Consider the following 12930-nt stretch of genomic DNA (forward strand, 5'->3'; position numbering starts at 1 on the left):
AGAGTCTGATCCTCAGAGCCTATGGTTTGGACGGTCAACAACGCTTGGGCCCACAGGGGCTTGGCCTCCTGACCGAGTCTGTGCTGTCTGCATCTGAGTCCTCCTTTTTTATTGATTGTTTAAGGGACGCTGCCTGTCTTAGGTGGTCAGTGCGAATTCCTCAGTCTTACCAGTCATTGAGACTCATTGCAACATGGCAGTATACTAACGGTTTTTAATGTATCCACTTTCTGAGTTACAGTCACAATCAAACTTTTGAAGCAAAAGGCTCTACTAATCCTCACTTCTGTGTTCACAGAACTATACAAATCTGACTCGTACTACCTAACCCTGACACAATTTCTTGCCTCCTTCCCAAATAAGAGTAGAATAGAGACAGTACACCATGGAGTCTGCTCTGCTAAGGCAGAAAAACGACATCTATGGAAAATGCCTAACCAGTGTTTCACGCTGCTTGTTTCAATATATACAATGTGTGAGAATCTCAGACAGTAGTAATTCTTAACAGAATATAATTTTTAGCAACATCTTTATGTTGCTACCAGTAGAGCAGTGGTTAAGCAATGGATTGCTAACCAGAGGACTTGCAGTTTGAACCCACCAGCTGCTCAGGGGGAAAATGATGTGGCAGCCTGCTTCTGTAAAGTTTACAGTCTTAGACAGCCTACGGAAAAGTTCCACTCTACCCTATTAAGGTCGCTATGAGTTGTACTGCCTTGACAGCATCAAGTTTCTAACTTTGAATACAATTTTTTTGCCCGAAATGTGTTAAGAGAGCAAGAACAAATTAATCCTATGTAGGCTTTCTTCTATCACTCACTCAAAATTCGGAAGCACTGAATTTTTCATTCTTTTCTCTTAAAACTTCTGCTTTAATATGCGTATTTTGCTTAAATGATACTAGCCCTAAGAATTAAAATGTTGAAGTATATGAAAAGGAACAAAATTCTCATAAGTTGCTTCACAAAGCTGTAAAGATAAAACCAGCCCTAGTATGAAATTAAAACAAACGTCTATTGGGAAAAGCCTAATGAATGTTACTGTTGTTCTATCTTTTTCATGGTACTTTTTGAAATAAATAGAACCATATTTAACTAAGCTATTAGTTGTTTGATTCTGGATTGTTCTGGTGAGCTTGAACCACTGACCCTGTGGTTCAAATGGCTTTACAGTCCAGCGCATTAACACACAGGGCCACACAGGGACTCCTTTGATTCTGGATGTTATCCTAAATCTAAAATTAAATTTTAGACCATTTGCTAATCTAAGTAAGGTGAGTCTGATTAATATCTGAAAGAAAAGAAAAATTCTTAAAAGAAAATAATACAAATTTGTAATTTTAATTAAACACAAACAAATAAGGGCAAAAAGTTCAATTAGGGCTTAGAATCAGTTCAAATCAGTTCAGTCATGGTCTATGAAAAGAAATCAGAATAGACCCCAATTAAAAAAATTTGGGTGATCCAGAACAGTAACTAGAATGGGAAAAATAACAGGCCTTTCAGTTTCCCTAGAATGGTAACTCGAAGAGGCATAGTGAGCCTTTTCAGTAGCCTGATGTGTGAAACTGGATTACTGGCAGGACTGTGGCAAGCAACACATACTCAAAGTGCCTAGGTCAGTAATGAGGCCAATGCTACTTGGACTCTGCTCAAAATTCAACAGGCAAGAGACTTGGTTGCTATGTAATGTGCACACTGCCCTTGTTTTCTAAGAGGGGGATTTTGTTTCTAGCAGGGCTTCAAACAGTAATTTTTTTCCCATTCTGGTTATAGTTATGGATCATACAAATTTTAGAAATTTAGATATGTTCCAGTTTTACTTCCTCAGCTATGGACTAAACCAGGAAGAACTGGCTCTAAGTCCTGGACTCAATGTACCAGACAAAATTCATCTTAAGTAAATATTTTTGGTAAAGAGCATATTTACTGTAATGTTATACTATATGTTATCGTTTGCCATCAAGTTGGTTCTGACTCACAGTGACCTGTATAAAGTTTACAGGAGTGGCTGGTAGGTTTGAATTGCTGACCTTGGAGCGGCCAGTCCAGTGTTTACCTACAGAGTCACACAAGGACCCTATGTTTAACGTATCAATATGTAACTATAGATACATAAATCTATAGACATTCAAATATAAAAATACTTGAAAACAATTTATCCATCTTAAAACCTTATCAATTTATAAAGAACTCTATTCATTCTCTGAAAGTCTGCAAAACAACGGCTTAAAATTTAATTAAGTCTGTTATGAATCATGCCAATATTAAAGGAGGGATTTTAACAACAGAAGGTTATCTGCTTTTGTTTTATATAATGGTAGCAGAATAAAGCTGCTCTAACATTTGAAAAAAACAGTCCTTACCAGAATTGAGAAAAACACTGGTTTCAAGACGAAAGTAAAAAAAAAACAAAAACAAAACAAAAACAATCAATCAATCAATCAATCAACAGCATCTGATACCTGAAAGGCCTGAATTCTTTATTTAATGATGACAAGGCAGTCAGATGAGGGCATTCGTCTTCATCTTCCTCAGAGCCAGCAGGGATTCCTCCCTGACCTATCTGATTGTCTTGTGTGGTGCCATTTTCAGTGCTACTTTTCTCTGTATAAAACTCAACTGCATAATTGCTTTCACCAATTTGGCCTTTTATTTCATCTAAAGCTTGACGGAATTCAGTCATTTCAAAATTGTGTGCATCAGCACTCTCCTCTGACAGAGCACCTGCCTGTATTTGTTCATTTGCAGATGATATACAACAGCAACTACTTGCTCCATCTATAGCATCTTCTTTACTTTCATTTTCGCATTGACAAGCCTCTGACATCTTTTCGTCAGAAAATGAGAATTCAGATCCTTCTTCTTTTTCAGTATCTGTATCATCTGGACCCACTGGATGAAGCAGTTCATCATCTGCCTGCATTTCCTTTGTGTAGCCACTGGCAGAAACTTCTACATCAAGAGAGTCCTCTCTCCTAGGAATGAAAGAAATCCAAGCATTGAAAGAGAGTGAGAGTTAGAGAGTTAGAGAGAAAGAGAGACGAGAAAGAGAGAGACAGTCAGAACTACCTGGCATGGATAAATATTTAAACTATAATCCTGACAGATTATTAGTTTAACGGTAATACACATTTTAAAGATTTCTGTTTGCCTAAAATATTTAAATTATGTAAGTATATAGATGTAAAAGACATGCTGGTTGTCAATTTAAGAATAAAACAACCATGAAAAAACCCCCACAGATTTTAATAATCAACTTTTGATTCTATTGATTCTAAAGATCTTTTTCATTTTAAAGTGTTTGAATCTCAATAAAAAGCATGAGCTTACTTAAGTATATAAAATAAATGAAATTAGGCTTTGAGAATATACAAAATATTTCTGTTCCATGAATCAATTACAATAGCTGCTATTTTGAATAGTGAAAAAATACAAAGTCTGGTACACAATTGGTTTGATTCCTTAAAAATTGGTTATTCACAAATACCTAGAATAAAAGTTGTTGAACTCATAAGAAACTAGCCATGTTCTTCATCAACCCATTAACATGGCTTTGATTTACTGCAGGCAGGTATTTTTGAGTTTTAATTAAGTTATGTACAAGATAGCAATGATACTCAACAATAACTATAATTATCAAAGATCACTTTTTAAAAGATTTTAGATGAATGTGTTAACTTTTAGAATGAAACAAATCAGTTATATTTAAACAGAGTTCTATCAATTTTAAGCAATGAAGAGTACAAACCTGATGTCACTAAAGGTTGGATAAAGCTCACTTTCATAACTGAAACGTTTTATGAAGAAATCTCTAATACATTTTACATCTCTGTCAAAATACCTGAAAAAGCAAGAATCATTTTTATTATAGCCTTTGTTAGTCTTTTTCCTTAATCCTCAATGATAACGTTATGATTTGCTATGATGCTTCTAATTCTTACGTGAAGGAGAAAAAGGAAAACAAATATATTAAACAATTGCTAATGGAGTCCTGGTGTGGCACTGTAGGATAATGCGCAGGACCACAAGGTCAGTTTGAGCTGCAAGGTTGGCAGTTCAAACTCACCAGCCACTCCTCAGAAGCCCTATACAAGGCCACTATCAGTCAGATAGCACATAACAAGGTGTGGAGTTGTAGGATCAGCACTGTACTGCAAATCACAAAGTTGGCAGTTCAAAACCACCAGCTGCTTCTTGGAAACTCTATACAGGGTTGTTATGAGTCAGAATAAATTTGATGGCACTTAACAACAACAAGGTTAGAGAACTCAAGGCTTTCTTATGAGGAAATGTACTAAGGGATTGATGAGATAAGAGACAATCCCAGGAAAAAAGAATAGAATCCTGCCCCACCCATCCTCTTTAGTTGCCAGTCTGTCTAGTCTTATTATGCTTCTCATAAGTTTCATTCAATAGAGTCCCTAGTCAACGGGGGAAGCTGACGATAAAAACAGATAAGGGATTCATAGAGAAAAGAAAACTGTTATGCTTATAATGATAAAGCTATATTATCCATTACTGATGTGTGTTAATACTCAAGAGAGATTACATAGCACTGTGGCTTACAATTAACAATGTGAAGTCAAATTAGTCTGAACATAGATAATCAGGTTGCTTTTTAGGTCACCATGAAGCAGCAAGAAATGATTCAATTTTGTAGAAGAGTCCCAGAAAAGGGAAAATTAAGGACAGGGTGACATAGAATGGCATATCTCTTTGAATTTTCTGATTCGTTTTGAGAAACAAGAAGCCTGTGCTTTGTTTTCAGGATAACCTGGAAAAAATCTCTTTAAAAATGACCCTTTTATATATGTTCACATCTCCTTACAAGACAATAACACTGGTACAATTCAACTACTTTACCCAGTACTTGTCCATAAAATTACAAATTAAATTATAATGTTACCTCATATTAACAATGTAGCCTAAACATGGCATATGTTAATAATCTTCATCAGTCTCTTCTTCAGTGCTGGTGGTTCCAAATGTTCCTTTATTGCACGACTATGCTTCTCCACATTAATAAAAATTAAAATACTGTGATTTTTATTAATCATACAAAGATATACTGACCACCCAAGTATCACGCATTAACCTAATAGTATTGTTTTGTTGAAAATATATTTAAATTAGTTTTTCAATGACCTTTCTCTAGCATAATGAAAACCAGACAGAAGACAAGATTCATTTAACACAAGCTGGTCTAGGGCTCAAACTTCCTAACAATGAATGTACTCTTTTAGGTAATACCAGTTGTTAGAATAGGAAACGGGAGAAGTTTTTCATAATTGGAACTGTTGTTGTTGTTAAGTGCGGTCAAGTCAGTTCTAACCCACAGCGACCCTGTATAGGATTTCTAAGGAGCACCTGGTGAGCTGAACCATCAACCTTGTAGTTCAAACCGACTTTGCAGTCCTGCACATTATTAACCCACAGCACCACACCAGGATTCCATAATTGGAAAACATTTATACTTAGTTTGATTGCATTCAACTGCACTACAGAAAATAAGCAAATGAAGTACAAGGTCAAGTTTCAACAACATGGCTAGTGTAAGTGGATAAGTAATGTAAATAATATGATTATCACAAATTATAAAGTGATTCTATTCTATGCCAGAGATTAGGCTTTACATGAATAAATAATAAAAGCTAAAAATTACATGAGAAATATAATCAATGGTTTGACAACCAAGTCTGATCTAAAACTGAGTAATGATTCCAATACACATAAATACTAGAAAGCTGTTACACCCGTGTCTGACTAACTATCCAAGCATTCAGCTGTGTAGATCATAACAAATTATGGATAACATTACAAAGAATGGAAATTCCAGAACACTTATTTGTACTCACATGGAATTACACACAGAGCCAGAGGCAGTCATTTGAATAGAACAAGGGGAACACTGGGTAGTTTAAAATCAGGAAGGGTCTGTGTCAGGGTTGTATCCTTTTGCTAGACTTATTCAATCTGTATAATGAGGCTTTTCAAAAGTTTGTGAAAAATGAAATAAAACATAACAAAATTTTCCATGAACTTTTTGAAGATCCCTTATATACTGAGCAAATAATCTGAGAAGATGGACTTTGTGACTAACAATGCAAAATCAAGATTAGAGGAAGACTCATTAACAATCTGTGATATGTAGATGACATAACTTTACTTGATGAAAATCAAGAAGCCTTTGGGAAACATTACTGATGAAGAGAAAATACTACAGCCCTCCGTTTGGATTATACCTCAACATAAAGAAAACAAGAATTCTCCCAAGTGGACCAATAAGCAACATCATGATAAACAGAGAAAAGATACATGTTGTCAAGGATTTCAGTTTAGGCAAAGATGTTTTCAATCGCCTCATATACATACAAAAGCTGGACAATGAATAAGGAAGACTCAAAAAAAACAATGACTCTGAATTACGTTGTTAGCAAAGAATTTGAATATACATGGTCTGCCAGAATGCTCCTTTGATGTGAGGATGGCAAGACTTTATCTCACGTACTATGGACATGTCATCAGGAGGGAACAGTCCCTGAACAGGGAACATCATACATGAAGTAAAGAGTCAGAAAAAACAGGATGACACTCAATGAGATGGACCGACACTATAACATATGTTCAAACACAGTAACAAATGTGAGGATTGCACAGAACTTCTCAGTGTTATGAGTAGGAAACAACACGAACACTCATAGGAACACTCAAATGGAATAAATTAATTTTAGCACATACCATTCAGCATTGGGATGAGAAGTTGAAACCATTTGTGGAAAATCAATCATGGTGATATGGTCATCTTTATCCAAAATGAGATTGAACTCATTGAAATCTCCATGAATCAGCCCATGATTTCCAAGTTTGACAATTAGTTCCATTGCTTCATTATATACTGATGCAGGATCTTCAACATGGTGTATTTGACATCTAAAAGTATTAAAGTTATGATAGCAGGTTATTTTTATATATTTATGATTTAAATCCATCACTTTTCTGTCAGTGTGTTGTATCGTGGTGGCTCTCGTTTGCTGTAATGCTGGAAGCTATGCCACTGGCTTCTCAAATGCCAGCAGGGTCATGCATGATGGGCAGGCCAGCAGGATTTCCAGACTGAGAGAGACTAAGAAGTAGGACCTGTCAATCTACTTCTGAACAAACTGGCCACTGAAAACCTTATGAATAGCAGTAGAACATCTGCTGTAGTGCTAGAAGATGGACCCCTTAGGTCAAAAGGCACTCAAAATACCACTGGGGAAGAGCTGCCTCCTCAAGTAGAGTTGACCTTAAAGATGAGGATGGAGTAAAGACATGCGGATCTTCATTTGCTGATGAGAAGAAACTGCTGCAAACACCCATTAATACTCAAAACATAGACTGTACTAAGTATGAATCTAAGAAAATCAGAAGTTGTAAACAATGAAACATAATAATGATGGATATAATAGCATTTGCTGAGAGGGTCTGGTACAGCCAGTTTGAATCAGATAATCATATGGTCCACTATGCTGGTAATGACAAACTGAAAAGGAATGTTGTTACACTCATCGTCAAAAGAAACAATTCAAGATCTACGCTGAAGTACAACTCTGTGAATGCTAGGATAACATCCAAATGTCAACAAAAAGACCAGAAATATGACTATTATTCACATTTATGTAACAAAACCAAAGAAACTGAAGGTTTCTGTCAACTTTTTCAGTTTGAAATTGATCAACTGAAATGTAATTATCAATAAAATTACTGGTGCTTAAAATGCAAAAAATTAGGAACAAAGAAAGATGATAGGCAGCAGGAACTCTGGCAGGACCATTGTTGGTAGATATAGTGATTCGGACTTCCGCTCTCCAGGACTATGAGACAATACAATTTTGTTCTTATAAACCATCCAGCTTGTGGTATTTAGTATTCTTAGAATACTAATACATATATGCTAAAACCCAAACTGTCAGAATTAAAATGAATTTTCAGTTTTCTCGAGTCACTCTTTAAACCAATGTTTACCCAAACAGAAGAAATACTACACTTAAAAATCCTTAAATTTATTAAGATCCACAGTTCCAAGAATAAATACTTACAAAGGATATCCATTTATAAGTTCCATAACCACTGCGTGGCGATTGTAATCAATTGGCTTTGGAACTGGAAATTTCCTTTCATACAATGCCTAAAACAGTGAAACAGGTATAAGCTAATACAGCAGTCACTATTTTTAAGAGTACAATCAAGTAAAAATACTTGCACAGCCTCAGAAGAAAAACACTCAAGTCTTTGAAGAATTACAATTAACACGGGACTAGTTATGTATGGCTTTGTCATTGCACAAAATAAGCTGGGTATAAGAACAAATTTTAAAATGAAGTTTAATTCCCTTTTTACCCTTCACTTACTAAACATTTATTATATATTGTGCATTGTACTATAGTTGTTAAGTGTCATCGAGTCGGTTCTGACTTACAGAAAAGCGGCTGTATAAGGTTTCCCAGGAGTGGCTGGTGAGCTTGAACAGCTGACCCTGCAACTAAAAATGACTTTGCAGTGCAGCGCATTAACCCACAGCGCCACACTAGGACTCCATACATTGCACTACAGTTACAAAAAAATTAGTGTGAAAAAGTCCCTGCCTTCAAGAAGCTTACAGTCCCTCAGGATATTTCCTCTTTCACTTGTGAGTTCCTGCCACATGCTGTGGAATATGCTCAAAAAATGCAAACCAAAACAAATTATATGTTAGGAAATACTCCGTCTTCTGACATATTAGGAAACAAAGTAATGTAACAAATCATGTATTTTAGTTTATAGAGCACTGACCTTTCTCTAGATAATAGCATGCAATATGTTTATATATTCATAAATATATAAATATAAACATGACAAACATGCACACTGTTGTCTGAGACAAAGGTTACTTCAAGTCCACGTTGTTGTTGTTGGGTGCCTACAAGTCGATTCTGACTCATAATCATCCATACTATGAACTGTCCTCTATGCTTAATTTCTTCTATTTCATTATTCACAGAAGTCTTGTTTTTATACTCCACAACACCTTACTTAAATTTATCCCATCATCTGGAATGCTATGGTCATTTATGCCTGATTACTACCACAGGAGGATCCCTGGTGGCACAATGGTTAAGTGTTTGTCTTCCAATTCAAAGATCAGAGATTCAAACTCATCAGCAATTCCAGCAGGAAAAAAACCTGGTAATCTGTTCCCATAAAGATTTAAGTCTAGGAAACCCTGTGGGGCAGTTCTACTTTGACCTATAGATTTGCCATCAGTAGGAATCAACTTGACAGCACACAGCAACACCACTGCAACAGGATTGGGTCTAGCTTTTACTACCATTCCTAACTTATTCTGTGACCTATAGAAGAAATTGTAGGTCAGAGGAACAGGTGCATATGGTTCTTATTTAGCCTTACTTTTGCTCAACAAAGGAGCCCTAATGGCACTGTCGAATAGAAACTGGACTACTTATCACAAGCTTGCCACTTCAAACCCATCAGCTATGCCATGGGAGAGAGATGAGTCTTTCTGTTCCCATCAGTATTTACAGCCTTCGAAACCTTACACAGGGTTGCACTGAGTTAGAATCAAGTCCATGGCAGTGGGTTTGCTTTTCTGGTTTTAGTTAAACAAAGGCTCAAAGCTTTGTCAATAATTTGAAAATGGATTTTAAGCTGAAACAGTGCTGCTCTTCTCAAAGATGGCAGCTGACCACACTACTTTAAATGTGTGTGGCTCTCTGTGGTTCTGCCAAAATCCAACCTCAAGAATCAGGCTCCTGATGGGCTTACTGCATGTCTTGCCATTTCAGGAATCCAACCTGTCATTTTTCCTATTCTGGTTATACTGACTAACCACCCAAACTGAAAAAATTCAGGTATGTTTCTATTTCTCTTCAATGTCCGTCACAGAACTGGTTTGAAATCCAGCTTAAAGGACAAGTTGGAGTTGTCCATAAATTGGGCATTTGTAGCCAGGGGACTGCTTGCACTATGTTTATTTTAAAAGGAGTCCTGGTGTGGTGCTGCAGGATAATGCACTGGACTACAAGAGTGGTTTGAACTGCAAGGTTGGTGGTTCAAACTCACTAGCCGCTCCTCAGAAACCCTTTACAGGATTGGTATGAGTCAAAACCAACTCAGCAGCACCTAACAACATTAGCCTTACCTGCTACCTACCTACTAGATTACTTCCATTCCCAATGATTCTTGTTTGCTTTGCTTTCAGTTTTTCCTTTCAAAGCAGATAGTTCTTAATACATCTGGGCAGTGCACAGCACACAATGCTAACAATTAGCAATTGTTAACCCTTTGTCTAGCTCTTGTTCTGTATCTTAGCCATGAAAACCAGTTGCCATCCAGTCAGATGGTGACCCTACGTGTACCAGAATACAACTGTGCTCCATAGTTTTTAATGGCTAACCTTCAGGAAGGAAAATGTCAAGCCTTCTTCTTTCTCAGGTACCTCCACGTGTACCTGAACCTCCAACCTTTCAGTTAGCAATCTAGTGAGTTAACTGTCTGCACCACCCAGGGACCCCAAGCTATATTTAAATCTTAATTTTTTCTCTCTTAGGAAAATATCAATGGAGCACAAAAATATAAGGCATACAACTAGGTTCCAGTTTTGTACCTTCATATATACACCCCATGAAAATACTTAATATGCTCTTAGAAATCACTATCAAGCTGCCTACAGACTGACTATCATATGAGCTATTATTACAAGACAAGAAACAGTAGCACTTATTTATACTGTATCCAGTATATTCCCCTCATGATTATGAAAAAATTTAACCACAAAAATTTAAAAAATCTACTCAAGAAACATCAAACTGAAACTCAAAAAAACAACTGCTCAAAAAGTGAAATAATTTTCCATTATTAAAAAAAAAGTAAGATAAGTTATGATAAATCTCATTTGATAGAATAATAAATACACAATGTTATTTTCTTTAGATTTCTACTATTTTAATACATATGGTGGTTTCAACAAGGTCATGGCAAAATTCTGTTTCCTTTTAATTCCATTTCCCCCACGAACTTTTCCAAGCCCAATCATATTAATTTTTTTATAATCACATTTATCCCATTATGTCAAAGAAAAATACCAGTCAATTATCTGAGACACTAAGGTTTCCTTGCACAATAACAATCTTATTTCTTCAATAAAAAGATAGACATATGTCTGAAAAAGCCAAGTGGATACATATTTACAAGGTACTTAAATTATCAGTTATGCTAAGCTAGTTATTGCATTAATTTTGTATAATACATGTTAATTTTATGCATTTGTAATAATTAAAAATACCTTCACATAGAAGGAAATCACCAGGAAAATAAACAACAGAAATAACGGAGCATTAAAAGTGCCTATCTCTAGAGAGATTGGGACTGGGAGTAGGGAGATTTCTGGGGCAACTAATGCTTGTCATTAAGGCCTTGGAGCTACATTTACTATTTAATTGTAAAATGCACAATTATTTTTTAAAATACCTTCATATAAGCAAATTCCTTCATGGCAGAGAGACGAGATAAATACAGCCAAGACATATTGTGTCTGTGTTTATGGTAATCACGCTTGTTTTTCAGATTTCGAAAGGAGGTTCTTCCTAGTCTGTGAAGCTTTAATGCAAACTGATGTCCCTCTTCATTTGCAACAATGTAAATATCTAGAGCCAAGATTTTAAAAGTTATTATTATACTTTTATTCTATTAAAATGAAACAATTCTAACTTCCTAGTTTAGATTTTATTTGTATAAAATGTTATATGCTAATACAACTAGGAATACTTTCCATTTAGCAGAAATCTTTATAACCAATGTACTCACCATTTTACTTTAATTAAAACCTCAAAGAGAAGTTGACATGTACAAAGGGGCTTCAAAAAAATTCATGAAAAAATTCCACTATGTTTAAATTTCATTTTTTAAATAAATTTTGAAGCAAACATTTGTATCAATCTCTCTACCAATGTAATTACAATGTATATACATATTATGGCGTTCTGGTGTGGCGCTGTGGGTTTAATGCGCCAGACTGCAAAGTCGTTTGAACTGCAAGGTTGGCGGTTCAAGCTCACCAGCTGCTCCTCGGAAACCCAATATAGGGTCTCTATGGGTTGGAATCCACTTGACCGATGGCACTTAACAACAATAATATATATTACACAAAAGGAAAGGAGAAGGGATCTGAAAAGCCTCATTACAATAAACCAACAGAACACACAAGCGAGCAGTACTAAGTGCAAAGAAGGCTTAAAACACACACACAAAAAAAACTCCCCAGCAAAATGGGACAAGTAAATTAATTCTAAACAGTAATTATAGTGAATGTAAATGGACTAAAGGCTCCAATCAAAAGGCAGAGAGTGGCAGAATGGATTAAAAAAAATGATATAACAATATGCTGTTTACAAAAGATATATCTTAAACTCAAGGACACAAATAGGTTGACAATAACAGGATGAAAAACCTACTCCATGCAAATAGTAACCAAAAGAAATTAAGGCGGCAATCTTAACATCAGACAAAGTAGATTGTAAGACAAAATCTGATAGAAGAGACAAAAAAATGGGCATTATATAGTAACAACATTAATCAAGAAAATATAAGTCATAAATATATGACTTAGAGCAACCCTGTATGGGGTTTCTGACTCAGAGTAATCCTGTGTACAGTTTCTGATGACTGAATGGTTTGAACCACCAACTTTGTGGCTAGTAGTCCAGTGCTTATTATACAGTGCCATACCAGGAATACATAAATATATATGCTTTCAAAATCTGGGCACCTAAATATATTAGTAGTCCTGATATGGCACTGTAGGATAAGCACTGAACTGCCAACCACAGGGTCAGCAGTTCAAACCCACCAGTCGCTCCTTGGAAACCCTATACAGGATCACTAGGAAAACTGA

At 35.8% G+C, this 12930-nt stretch overlaps 1 protein-coding gene across 1 annotated transcript in view; it reads right to left on the reverse strand.

Annotated features, from left to right (window-relative positions):
- Window positions 1–12930, reverse strand: part of RIOK2 (RIO kinase 2) — a 38327-nt gene that overhangs the window by 9047 nt on the left and 16350 nt on the right. Inside the window, exons 4-8 of the mRNA XM_006867891.1 lie at window positions 11508–11683; window positions 8081–8169; window positions 6741–6932; window positions 3751–3843; window positions 2465–2977 (exon numbers count right to left, since the gene is read on the reverse strand). Of these exons, the coding sequence (XP_006867953.1) occupies window positions 2465–2977; window positions 3751–3843; window positions 6741–6932; window positions 8081–8169; window positions 11508–11683 (1063 nt within the window). The remainder of the gene's footprint in view (window positions 1–2464; window positions 2978–3750; window positions 3844–6740; window positions 6933–8080; window positions 8170–11507; window positions 11684–12930) is intronic.

Source organism: Chrysochloris asiatica, unplaced genomic scaffold, assembly GCF_000296735.1.
Source record: "Chrysochloris asiatica unplaced genomic scaffold, ChrAsi1.0 scaffold00111, whole genome shotgun sequence".
NCBI lineage: Eukaryota > Metazoa > Chordata > Mammalia > Afrosoricida > Chrysochloridae > Chrysochloris > Chrysochloris asiatica.